Source organism: Oryzias latipes, chromosome 23 (genome assembly GCF_053564925.1).
Source record: "Oryzias latipes strain Hd-rR chromosome 23, Olatipes_Hd-rR_3.1".
NCBI lineage: Eukaryota > Metazoa > Chordata > Actinopteri > Beloniformes > Adrianichthyidae > Oryzias > Oryzias latipes.
Window position 1 is genome coordinate 1,736,049 of NC_136259.1, and position 11,132 is coordinate 1,747,180.

General features: G+C 45.2%; 3 protein-coding genes across 29 annotated transcripts in view; 2 read left to right on the forward strand and 1 right to left on the reverse strand.

The window, feature by feature from the left end:
• Positions 1 to 1,518, forward strand: part of lrmp (lymphoid-restricted membrane protein) — a 44,864-nt gene extending 43,346 nt beyond the window's left edge. For all 26 annotated transcript variants that reach the window (XM_078941747.1, XM_078941724.1, XM_023952292.2 and 23 more), the window contains one exon: positions 952 to 1,518. In XM_078941747.1, the coding sequence (XP_078797873.1) occupies positions 952 to 1,094 (143 nt within the window). In that variant the 3' untranslated portion in view covers positions 1,095 to 1,518. The remainder of the gene's footprint in view (positions 1 to 951) is intronic.
• Positions 23 to 8,629, reverse strand: dnai7 (dynein axonemal intermediate chain 7). Of its 2 annotated transcripts, none has more exons than XM_023952297.2 (17): positions 8,543 to 8,629; positions 8,144 to 8,161; positions 7,889 to 7,973; positions 7,726 to 7,814; positions 7,559 to 7,663; positions 6,942 to 7,079; positions 6,729 to 6,863; positions 6,551 to 6,654; positions 5,216 to 5,374; positions 5,023 to 5,140; positions 4,862 to 4,952; positions 4,327 to 4,457; positions 4,056 to 4,215; positions 3,773 to 3,984; positions 2,976 to 3,134; positions 2,711 to 2,824; positions 23 to 1,832 (listed from the first exon to the last, which is right to left on the reverse strand). In XM_023952297.2, exons 1-17 carry the CDS (start codon positions 8,627 to 8,629, stop codon positions 1,554 to 1,556), a joined length of 2,184 nt encoding a protein of 727 aa, XP_023808065.1. In that variant the 3' UTR covers positions 23 to 1,553. The 2 variants fall into 2 exon arrangements, 1 of the variants encoding a protein (XP_023808065.1); XR_013653524.1 differs by having other exon boundaries at positions 1,422 to 1,832; positions 2,918 to 3,134.
• lyrm5a (LYR motif containing 5a) lies at positions 8,582 to 9,901 on the forward strand. The gene is made up of 3 exons (XM_004082841.5): positions 8,582 to 8,720; positions 9,003 to 9,066; positions 9,370 to 9,901. The coding sequence occupies exons 2-3, from the start codon at positions 9,022 to 9,024 to the stop codon at positions 9,574 to 9,576; spliced, it is 252 nt and encodes an 83-aa protein (XP_004082889.1). The 5' UTR covers positions 8,582 to 8,720; positions 9,003 to 9,021; the 3' UTR covers positions 9,577 to 9,901.
• Positions 9,902 to 11,132: the final 1,231 nt, after the last annotated feature.

The window sequence follows — 11,132 nt, forward strand, 5'->3', positions numbered from 1 at the left end:
GAAATGGGAAAAGAGGAAAGCCTGTTGTTGACGGAGTTGAGGGATCAAAGTCCCCCCTCCCTCCTTTTTTTAATGTTTTTGTTCAGTCATCCACTGCAGAGTTTCAGTTTGTTCTTTAGTTACAGAAAGTCTTTAATCCCAGAGAAAGGAGGTGAGTTCTTTGGAGACCCGGCTCAGGATTTTGGATCTGCATCACAGCTTTGACCCTGAATCCTCAAAAATCTCAGATCTGATGTTGGGCGTCGCCTCGCTTAGAGCCAGAGTAGCGTTCTTAAAATATCCCGCGATAGGTAGTCGCCTTTGTTTTTTCCAGTTTTTAGATTGTAAAACTCCCCACCACACGTGTGATGCACTTCAACGCTTCAATAAAGCTCTCTTACTGATTCACCAACGAGAATCAGCTGAATCTGACGCAGAGAACGGCAAAAAGTGGACTAGTGGTGCGGCGCGTTGTCACAGCAAAGGAAAGCGACATCTATGCTGATGACCACGATGTGTCAGATAAAGCATCAGTTCTTCTCTCACCGCTTGTTTCTCTCCGGATGAAGATAAAGTTTGTTTTAAAGAAGCCAGCGCAGTGATACAGAACATTTCAACTATGTGACCGGAACTACTTTTTTAGGCGTGCGTTATCACTTTTTAATGCACACCCAGCAGCCAAAAAGGATTGAGAATTCACCTGGACTGTGGTATCATAACCATGAATTTACTGGTAACTAATGCATTAATCCACTTAGTGACTGTTTAATAGTTAACTAATGCTTAATTATGCGTTAATATTAACTCTTTTTGTAAAGTTTTACCCAAATACTGACGGTTTTTTTCCCTTTAACTCTCTGATGTTCAGTCTACAGACAGCCGAATCCAAAAAACGATGTTGAAAAGTGTTTTTGGGTGGCGTGTCCCATCAGGTGGACAGGATCAGATTTTCCATCTTCCTGTCGTTCGCAGGTCTCCTGGCTCTGTTGGCCTGCCTGGTGATGCAGCCGGCTGCAGACGCCGCCCCCATGGGGACGGGCGACTCGTGGATGACCATCCAGCAGCTGCTGTGGCCCTACACCGGACTGCGGCACAACGCCCAGCCCCCCGTCTAACCCACCCGGATGCTGGGAAAGCCGACATTTCCCCAAAAAAAGACTTCAGAAAGCCGGAACGAAGAAACTTCCACCGAGGATTTTACGTACGGGACTGAGGACGAACGCCGTGTGTCTGACGATGGCGCTTTTATTTAACCGTTTCCTCTTTGAACACGGAGGATTTTTTTATAAGTCTGGTAGAAACACTGAGGACAGAGTTATGAAAGTGTCCGAATATTTAAGAGTTTGTTTGTTTCTGAAGGAAACTTGATCTACTTTTTCCCTTAAACTGTGCAGCTTCAGGGATCTGAACCTTTTCTGCAGATTCTACTCATAAGAATTTCAGCATCAAAGTTTGTTTTTACTGTTTTCTGTAACTTCTACACTTGTACGGTCCAAAGATGGCACGGGTCTTTGCACAAATAAAGTAGCCTGTTCCACCTGACGGCCCTTCTGTTCTGTTCAAACCTTTTCACATCAAGAGGAAAACCGCAGCGGTCTGGTGGAACAGAGGAGGCTCTGCACGGCCTCCACGAACCGGTAACCGGACTCTCTGGTTCTGGCCGCTCCGTCCGGACTCATGGTGTCCCGAAGCATGTGGACCAAGGTGGAGTGGAACTCGCTGTCAGGATGATGATCCAAGGAGAAGGTCTCACTGTTCTCCGTGGCCTCCAGCCTTTGGACCCTCTGAGCTCCCAACAGGTACAGGCTCCACCGTCCTGCAGGTACGGCGGTGGGGGGCAGGTGCTCACACACCTGAGACGGAGACAGATACTGAATCTTTGTCCATGTTTGAGTCGCTGTTTTCTGTCAGGATGACTTTGATTTGAATCTGGTTTGTGAACCAAACTGAAGCAGTTTGCAGTGAACCTGCAGATGTTTTCTCCATCCTCAGCAGTTCACAAACGAAGTTCAATCATAATCTTGCAATTCCTTAAAAGGCCACTAGAGGCTGGTGGCAAATTAGGATGTTGTTCGATTTTACACTAGAAAAGCGTGTAATCTGGTTCTTTGGTCTGCAACCTTTGGTACTTGGAGCCATTTGGTTCAGTTTCTTACAGACCAAAACCCAGTGAGAGTTGCCCCGCCCACTTCCTCCATTAGAAAAATACACGTAGTTTTTGTGTCCATTAAGCCATTCATTTAGAAAATGTGGCTTTGAAATATTTACAATTGTTTCTTTTCAGATAAAATACTCCGTGTGTCAAATGAGATCCAGCAGATTTACTTCAATTAGAAATGCAAGAAGGTCAAAGGTGACGTTATGACTTTGCTGCTCATTTCTCTCCTTTTACTGCAGAAGAAAAACGTGACATCATCGATGTCACGTCATATTTACGAATAAATCTGTTTGTCAATGCAGTGATGATCAGCGTTGTGTCTGACCATCATCCAGCAGAAGAGAATGAAAAAAGCACAGGGAGTGGCGTTTTAAACGGCTCAGAAAGGCGACTGCAGAGGACTTCAGCAACGCCGCCGGTTCCTCGTCTTGCTTATTTGTCCGTTTACAGGAAAAGCTGCAGGTTCTGTCATCTCATCTTTATCCGGAAAGTCACGATTTCACTAATTGCAAAGAAGCCAGTTGTTGCCCGGCAACATTTTGGAAGGGGTGGAGCTCCAGCCCGGTCATTTACCTGCATGACCAGGTGCTCGTCTCCACACTGTGTGTTCCATTTGCTCCAGGAGAACGCACAGGCCGATGCCAGCAGAGCCATCTGCTGATAGGCGGCGTGCTCTGTGGTCGGGTTCTGAGGAGACATGAGCAGCACTTATGCAAAGATCTGCCGTTTTAGGAGAGAAACAGAAACTGAGCTTGTGGAACATTGGAACCATTTCCTCACTGAACACTGAGGATTCCTGTTTCTACAAACTCAGGTTGAACCGTGGTTTTGCCGTCACCTTCCTGCAGGTGTGGACGTATCGGTCGGTGTGTTCGTTCACAAAGATGTGGAGCCCAGCTTTGGTCATGGCTCTCTGCAGGGCGGCTCTGCTCATCCACCTCCCCAGGATGTGAGCCAAGCCTTTCCTCTGATCCGACTGCAGCATGCACAGGTTTTCCTGTGGGGCACGACAACACAACACTCTGCAGTCGCACTTTAGAAAGAAAAGATTCAATCACAGAACACAGCTGGAACTATCAATAAAATGACTAAACTAGGGCTGTGCATCTGTTTCTCTCTCATGGTTTGATGTGCATCTCCATACGTGGTCCACAAATCAATACAAAAGATTCTGTGGTGATGAGATAAGATGATCCAATCTAGATAGTTATTTATTTGGCATTTAAAACTATTAATGAATATGCTTTAGATACAATCTATATTTTAATCAACAAAAACAAAATGTCTAACGGAAATGGCAGAAATTCATTATTTACCTTTTTACCATTATAACCTTGTTTATATCTGTGGTTTAGACTAGACTGATTGTTCTATCTGTATCTGAACGTATCTTTCACATCCCTATAAAAATAAAATTAACATTAGGTTAAGGAGCAAGAGAAAAAAGAAGAGGGCCAGAGAAGTGAGCCCTGTGGGATCCCACATAAATATCAGGGGCTTTAAAAAACATTAGTTTCTGAGCGATTTTAGCAACAATCGCGTCTTCAGATCCGTTTCTCCTTTATGCAGCTAATCAATTAAAAACCTTAAGTCAACGGAGTGCTGAGTCCATCTCGCCACTCACTGCTGACCTACCTGTACGGTGATGCTGAGGTGGAGGAGAGCGCCGCTGATGGAGAACAGGGCGGAGTTGTCGCTCAGCGCTCGGAGCTCCCAGCTCTGAAACGGGAGGTTGGCGTACGTTTCCTGCATCAGCACAAACGGTCGAAAGGAGGGCATCCTGAAGGACACTTTGGCTTCGGTCTCCTGATAGGTCAGGTCCATGACTCCGCCCACCCACCGCGTTCCTGCGTAAATGCTGGTGAAGTCTTTGTCCTTTTCTGAAGGCGTCATCTTGACTGGTGCTGGGCACTCGTACCTGCAGCGTCCCAAAGGGCCACTTTCGGCGTTTTCAGGAACCGCGCCCAGTCGGGCAGAGTCACAGACACCCCCACATGAGGGTCACTGGGGGCCTCGCTGTCATCTGAGCTGGATGTCTCCGCAGTGTAGGGAAACGCCTTCAACCCCGAGTCCACAATCTGAAGAAAAAACCCCAAAAACAAAATCACCACCAGACATCTGAAGTCCAAAATGAAGCAAAAAGGATGAAGAAGTAGAAAAGTCACCTCTCGCACTTCTCAATGACTGACCAGATGAGCTTGAGGAGGAAGATGAAACACGCCATAGTAGAAAACGCCGCCCAGAGGCGAGTATTTCAGTAGATCAACCACCTCATCAGAGCCCATCTCTGTGAGCCGGGATTCAGTCAGGTGGCTGTTATCTTAGAGACAAACAGAGTCTACATTCATTTGACGTCTAATTTTACCTGAAAGTGTCGCGATACGTTCCTTCACAGCTCTATTCTGACATGTTAAAGACTTGGTGTCCTTTTTCCAGTCGGATACAAACCGGGATTATGAATGTCTCCATTATTCATTTTCTAATTGTTGACACTTCCATCCATACATCTCCACCAAATCCGAGTCCCTGGTCCAATTTCAACCTGGTTTAACTTTTTTCAATGGTTCGGTTTGAATGTAGAGCCCAGAATCAAATCATAGAAACTTAGGTGGCACAAGAGTTTTGAACACGGAAGTCTAAAACACACATGTACGCGTGGAAGTGGCCGCTTGAACGGGCGTTGAAGAGGACGTTGTGGATGAAACATCAGATGGAGCTTCTCACCTTCAATCATCTCCATCTGAGTGAGAATGTGGCTTCTCCTGCTCTCCAAAGAGCCGGAAGTGGTTTTAGATGATTGCAGACTTTCTGTACTCTGTGAGGAACAAAAACGTCAAACGTCATCGCTGATGAAGCACCGACAGGAAGCCCCTCCCACATCTCACCTTCCCGTCCTCTGACCCGGGGGTGGACTGTGTCTCATCTGATTCCACTTTTAGGATCTCTTTCTTCTCCAACACAGATGAGGCCACACCTCCCAGACCTTTGCTCCTCATGGGAGAACTGAGGATCCACACTCTGGAGTCAGCAGAGTTTACAGTTTGACGTGTTTTTTATGTAGAAGACTAAACTGGTCACCTGCTGCCAGACTCGTGTGTCGCTTTGTGAGTCATCCTGGCCAGTACGGACAAGTGGTCGTAGCGCGTGTGGAGGATCCCAATCGCGACGTCCTTCACAGCCAGAGACTTGGGGAGCTCAAAGCTAAGACCTGCTTTCTCAAAGTGGAAACCCTTAAACCTGAAGAACTCAGACGATAAGCAGATGATCAACCACCAACGACCAACAGTTTGGGATCAATAGATACAGTGGAGGAAATAAGTATTTGATCCCCCAGTAACCATTAAGGGTCCTGGTTCACACAGACCAGTTAGACTCTGCTGATCAACCAGTTGTCTGAACTGAAGACGCCTGTTTGGACTGATCACCTGTAGAAAAGACACCTGTCCACAGAATCCGTCCATCAGTCAGACTCCAAAGTCTCCGACAAGCTTTCAGTGGATTTAAGGGAGAGGATTGCAGACCTGCACAAGACCGGAATGGACCAAAAGCTAGAAGCTGGAGGTTACCATGACGACTGTCCAACATGACCATCAATCCACCTTTAGGTCTGGGGCTCCAAACCAGATCTGACCTGGTGGGGTTTCCATGATGATGAGAACAGAGAGAAACTGGTCTAAAACTAGACGGCAGGAGTTAGTCGATGATCTCAAAGCGGCTGGAACCACAGTCACCAAGGAAACCATTAGAAATACTTTACGCAGCAATGGTTTCACATCTTTCAGTGCTCCCCCTGCTTTAGAAGGCAGATGTGCAGATCCGCCTGAAGTTTGCCAATGAAGACCTTCATGATGCAGAGAGGGACTGGGAGAAGGAGTTGTGGTCAGATCAGACCAACATGGAGCTCTTTGGCATCAACTCAACCCATGTGGAGGAAGAGAAATGCTGCCTACGACCCCAAAACGCCATCCCCACTGTCAGGCATGGAGGTGGAAGCATTATGCTTTGGGGGGGTGCTGTCAAATCCTGGTCCTGGGGCGGTCCAGCCGGTCTCCAGACCTCAGTCCTTTAGAAAACCCATGGAGAGAGCTGAAGCTGAGAGTTGCTAAGCAACGGCCACCCAATCAGAATGATGCAAAGAAGAGTGGACCAACAACTACAAGAAAGCTCTGACCTCTGTGAGGTTTTACCACAAAGCACTAAGTCTGTCCAGCAAGAAGGTTCAAATACTTATTTCCCTCAATGAAATCCAAATACGTTGATATAAAAGTGGATTTCTTGATTTTCTATCTCACTGTTGAACCGACCATTAGGATGACAGACGGTCATTTTATGTGTAAGTGGCCAAACCTACAAACCAGCAGGGATCAAATACTTGTTTCCTCCAGTGTGGTATTTAGATCTGGATCCTCAAACCTCATTCTCTTCCTCAGGTTGGCCCACAGACACAGAGTTACGTTGTCATCCGTGATCACCGTTTGCATGTTTTCCGTTTCGGGGTCGATGTTTTTATTGGCTGCCTGCGATGGCGGACAAAAGTTACATCATCAACCAAACAAAAGCACAAATACGAGGGAGTTTTCCTCCTTCAGACCTTAAGGATTTCCTCAGCAGCCAGATTGAGTTTCAGGTGGATTATCTCCTGCAGATTCACAAAACTCTCCTGAAGCTTTTCTGCCTCTTCAGGATCAGAAACTTCTTCCAGCAAAACCTCCAGCTCCTCAGTCAGCTACAAACCCCAGAGAAATGCTAGTGGAAAGCTTTTTGATTTGTTGCTTTTTACTCATAAATACATTTCTGCACAGACCTGCAGAGCACAGCTGCACTGCTGGAGGACCTGAGAGATGTTGACCTCGGGGTCATCCCTCCACAGGCTGATGTAGGTGTTGACGTGGCGCCGCTCAGTCAGGTCTGGAGTGCCGTCGCAGCGCATGTATCGCTCCCACTGAACGAGAGGAGACGCCGATCAGCATCCGGAGGACAAAACCAGTCAGAGTTCTCTCAAAGAAAGAAGAAAAAGGATGAGATTGGAATCGCTGGCGTATTCTGGTCCTTCCAGCCCTGAACGGCGAGGACCGGATTGTTACCGCGCCACATCTGTCAAAAAAAGGAATGGGGCCAAAAAAATGTAAAATCTGCCACAGAACCAAAACACCTGATGGGGATATCCAAAGGGAGTTTTAAAGGTATTATGGGATGGCCTAACGTACCGCTTGGTAGCGTGAAATTTTGCAAATTTCCCCCCAATTTGTTCCAAAAACATTCTCTGACACAGCAGCTTACATGACCTGAAGGTCAGTTTGCCGCCGTTTTTGAGCGTTTTGAAGGATTCTGCTGTCGCTCCAGCTTCAGAGACACGACTTTCCAACCTGCCTGTCAGTTCAAAACGGTTTGTGTCGATAAAAACACAGCAGAACGACGCACCTTGGCGGTCTCTGCGGCCTCGCTTCTCCATCGAGTTACTTTCTCCTGGTTCTCCTGCAGGAGGAGGCGCAGCTCCTCCAGCTCCCCGTCTCTGCGCTCCTCGTCCTGCCGGCAGACATCCATGGAGGAAACGTCCCTTTTCTGTTTGTGACGGTTCTGGATCTCACCTTCAGCTCCAGCCGCCGAACCTCCCTCTCCTTCTGCTCCCTCCTGAGTCTCTCCTGTTCTTGTCTTTCTGCCTGCAGCCGAGCGTCTTCTGGAAAAACAAAAACATCACAAATAGGAGCTGGAAGCTAAAAGGAGATCATCCGGTGTCAATCATCCAATGACCTTCTTCTCGCAGCTTCCTCTCCTCCTCCTCTTGTTGCTGCCTTGCTCGCTGGGCCTTGGTCAGCTTGTGGCCTTTTTTGGAAGACTTGAAGCAAAATCAAAACATTAGCGGATAACTGTCTCATGGTTTAGCTTTTACTCACAATGTGACTTTGCTTCAGAGAAAGACAGATCTGTTCTCCTGCATTTGTCCTCAGATGGGACGATACCTCCAAAAAGTGATCAGAGGGGAAGTGCTGCCTGCCTTTATCATACCTTTTTTGTCTGGGACGGCTATCATTCACAGAGAAAAACAGGAAAAAGGTTACAGAGAGAAATGCTTCACACCTTTTAGAAATTACGTTTTTTTTTAGTTTTTTAATTATTTGTTTTTAAAAGTCTTTCATTCCTAACAATCATTTAAGTTCATTCAGAAAGCAGAGATGAGCCACGTCACGTCATTTCCGGGCCTCAAAAATGAGAATTGGCAACGTTCAGGAGTCACACTCACAAGGAATAATGTCATTATGTCGAATTTCTGACCATAAAGCTGTTGGTTTAGGCTAAAACGCAGCCTGGGCTATAAACTTACCCGTTTTATATATATTTAAATTCTTAAAACTTTAGGAGATGTGATTAATAAGGGAAAAAGACAGAAAACAGGTAAAAACGCACCATTTTTGCTCTCGAGCGTCCGGTAACCATAGAAACCTCTGCGCATGCGCCTCTGGCTATTTCATGCGCGACACTAGATGGACGCATTATGGCAGTAGCCAACAACTGAGCTAAGGACGAATAAAGGAGACGTTTCTGTCACGTTTCGTAATAACACGCTCATTTAATCATCGCGCTGGTACGATGCGATTTTTAAATATGAAACATTAAATGTTTATTTGTTGTGTAACACGTTTAGAGGCGGAATGCTAACCTTCAAGCTAGCTCTGAGTTAGCCGTATCTTTGCATCAAGCTAGGTTTCTGTTTAGAGTTTTTTTACCCCGTCATGTGTGTTTCATTGTGTTGGTTGTGCAGTCAGGAGGGCTTTCTGCGGGTTTTAACATTTCTTGTTAAAGCCGTTTTGAGTCTCACTGTTGCATGAAGAGTGTTTTATAAATAAAGTTTGTTTGGTTTTCATAGGTGGGCGTCAGTTTGTGACATGGCCAACCTTTTGAGGGGGGAGGTGTTCAGGCTGTACAAAAATGTGAGTATCTGCTCATGAGGATGGAAGTGTATTATGTAGTGCAGAAAAAGGTTTAAAACGACGGAATGAGAAGAAAACAAATAAATACAATCGTGGCACAAAGTCAACGTTTAACCACAATAATTTGGGGATTTAAGATGGTTATTTGTCTTTGTTGAAACAATTCAAAACCTAAATATAAGATACTTGTAAAATGTTTCCTTTTTCATCATTTTGTGTCTCTATTGTCACACATTTGTTCATGTTTTATTGCAGCTGTAAAACATACATGTTCATGTCTAACACATGTTTCCGTCTGAGCAGCTCCTCTATCTGGGCCGAGAATACCCCAAAGGCGCCGCTTATTTCCGAGAGCGCCTCAAGTCGGCCTTCATGAAGAACAAAGACGAGACGGATCCGGAGAAAATCAAGGCTCTGGTGGCCAAAGGAGACTTTGTCATCCATGAGCTGCAGGCTCTCTACTACCTGAGGAAATATCGAGCCATGAAGAAGAGATACTACGAGGAATAGAGGACCCACTTCTGTCTGTGAGCCTGAACCAACAACACAAACACCAAAGTCTGATTCTTTGAGTGAAATGAATGTTGGTGAGTCGTTGGTTCTGTTCAGGACTCTAAATCTGTATTTGAGCTCAAAATTGCTTTTTATGCTCCGATCGGGAATAAAATAAGGAGAATAAAACACTGTCATGTATAAGGAAGGGTCACATCAGAATGTTACAGAGACTTCATTGTAAATAAATGTCTGTTTTCTGTAAATATGATGGATTTGCTTGATGAATGAATGTACTCAGTTACATGTGTGATGCCAAAATAAACGTTTCATTTACAAGAAATACTGTCGACTTGTGTTTTCATTTGATGTAATAATACACCAATCTGGGAATGTTCCATTATTTTATTGATCACTTTACGTTCTCCTCTCACCTTCAGCTGATGCAGGTTTTAATGGTTGATGAGGTCAAGCTTCTCCTGAACCTGAGACCATCGGAGGCGTCTGAACTGGACGATGTCCCGGTAATCCTAAAGTGTCTCTTGTCCTAAAATTTGCATTTCTTTTTGCCTTTTTTCAGCTGTTTGAGGTCCAGTAAAAATATTCATTAGGTTTTGGTTTAGAGATCCTTTTATTTTTCCTTTCAGATTTTATTAAGACTTTGTCAAAAAACAGATAAACACAAAGGGAAGAGTTTACATATTTATTTAACATGTACCAATTAAATCACCTGTTAACCCTTGTGCTATCTTAGATGACCCCCCCCCCCCCCTTCCATTGAGGTGTTCTCCCTACCATGACAAAGGTGGATAAAGGTGGAAAGATTTCATGTAATCCATGGACACCAGTGAGGTTCACAAATCATTGAAGAAAAAAGGTTCAGAGGACTGTCTAGTGGGTCTAGATGACCCTACTCCCGTAGGTGTGCCGTGGGAGATGGTCAAGTGTGCGGTGAGAAATTTCCCTCATTAACTGATCTAAAAATATTTTCCATCTCCAGGAAATCAGCTCTTTGTTCATCCAAACAGGCCCTGATAAATTAGGAATATAAAAGATCTTAAAATTACTTTTTCTTTGTGTTTATTTAATTCTATTAACCCTTGTGCTATCTTAGATGACCCCCCCTTCCATTGACGTGTTCTCCCTACCATGACAAAGATGGATAAAGGTGGAAAGATTTCATGTAATCCATGGACACCAGTGAGCTTCACAAATCATTGAAGAAAAAAGGTTCAGAGCACTGTCTAGTGGGTCTAGATGACCCAACTCCCAATGTTAAAGTGCTTAGGATAGCACAAGGGTTAAAGACATTTTGATAAGAATGACTGTACCGCGATTTACCTGCAGCTATGACAGTTTGCGGAAAAGTCCCGCCCCTTCAACAGTCTCCACCAATCATACTTGAAGGCTTAATCACATGTCATCAGTCTGACCAATCAGAAGTGGTTAAAGTCTTCACTTCCTTGTTCTGATTCTCTCATAAAGTCGCTCAGTTCTAACAAAAATACCAGCTAAAGCTCGTCTTTAGCGGTGTAGCTTTCCACAGAGTCCGGTGTCAGACCGTGGAACAAGTG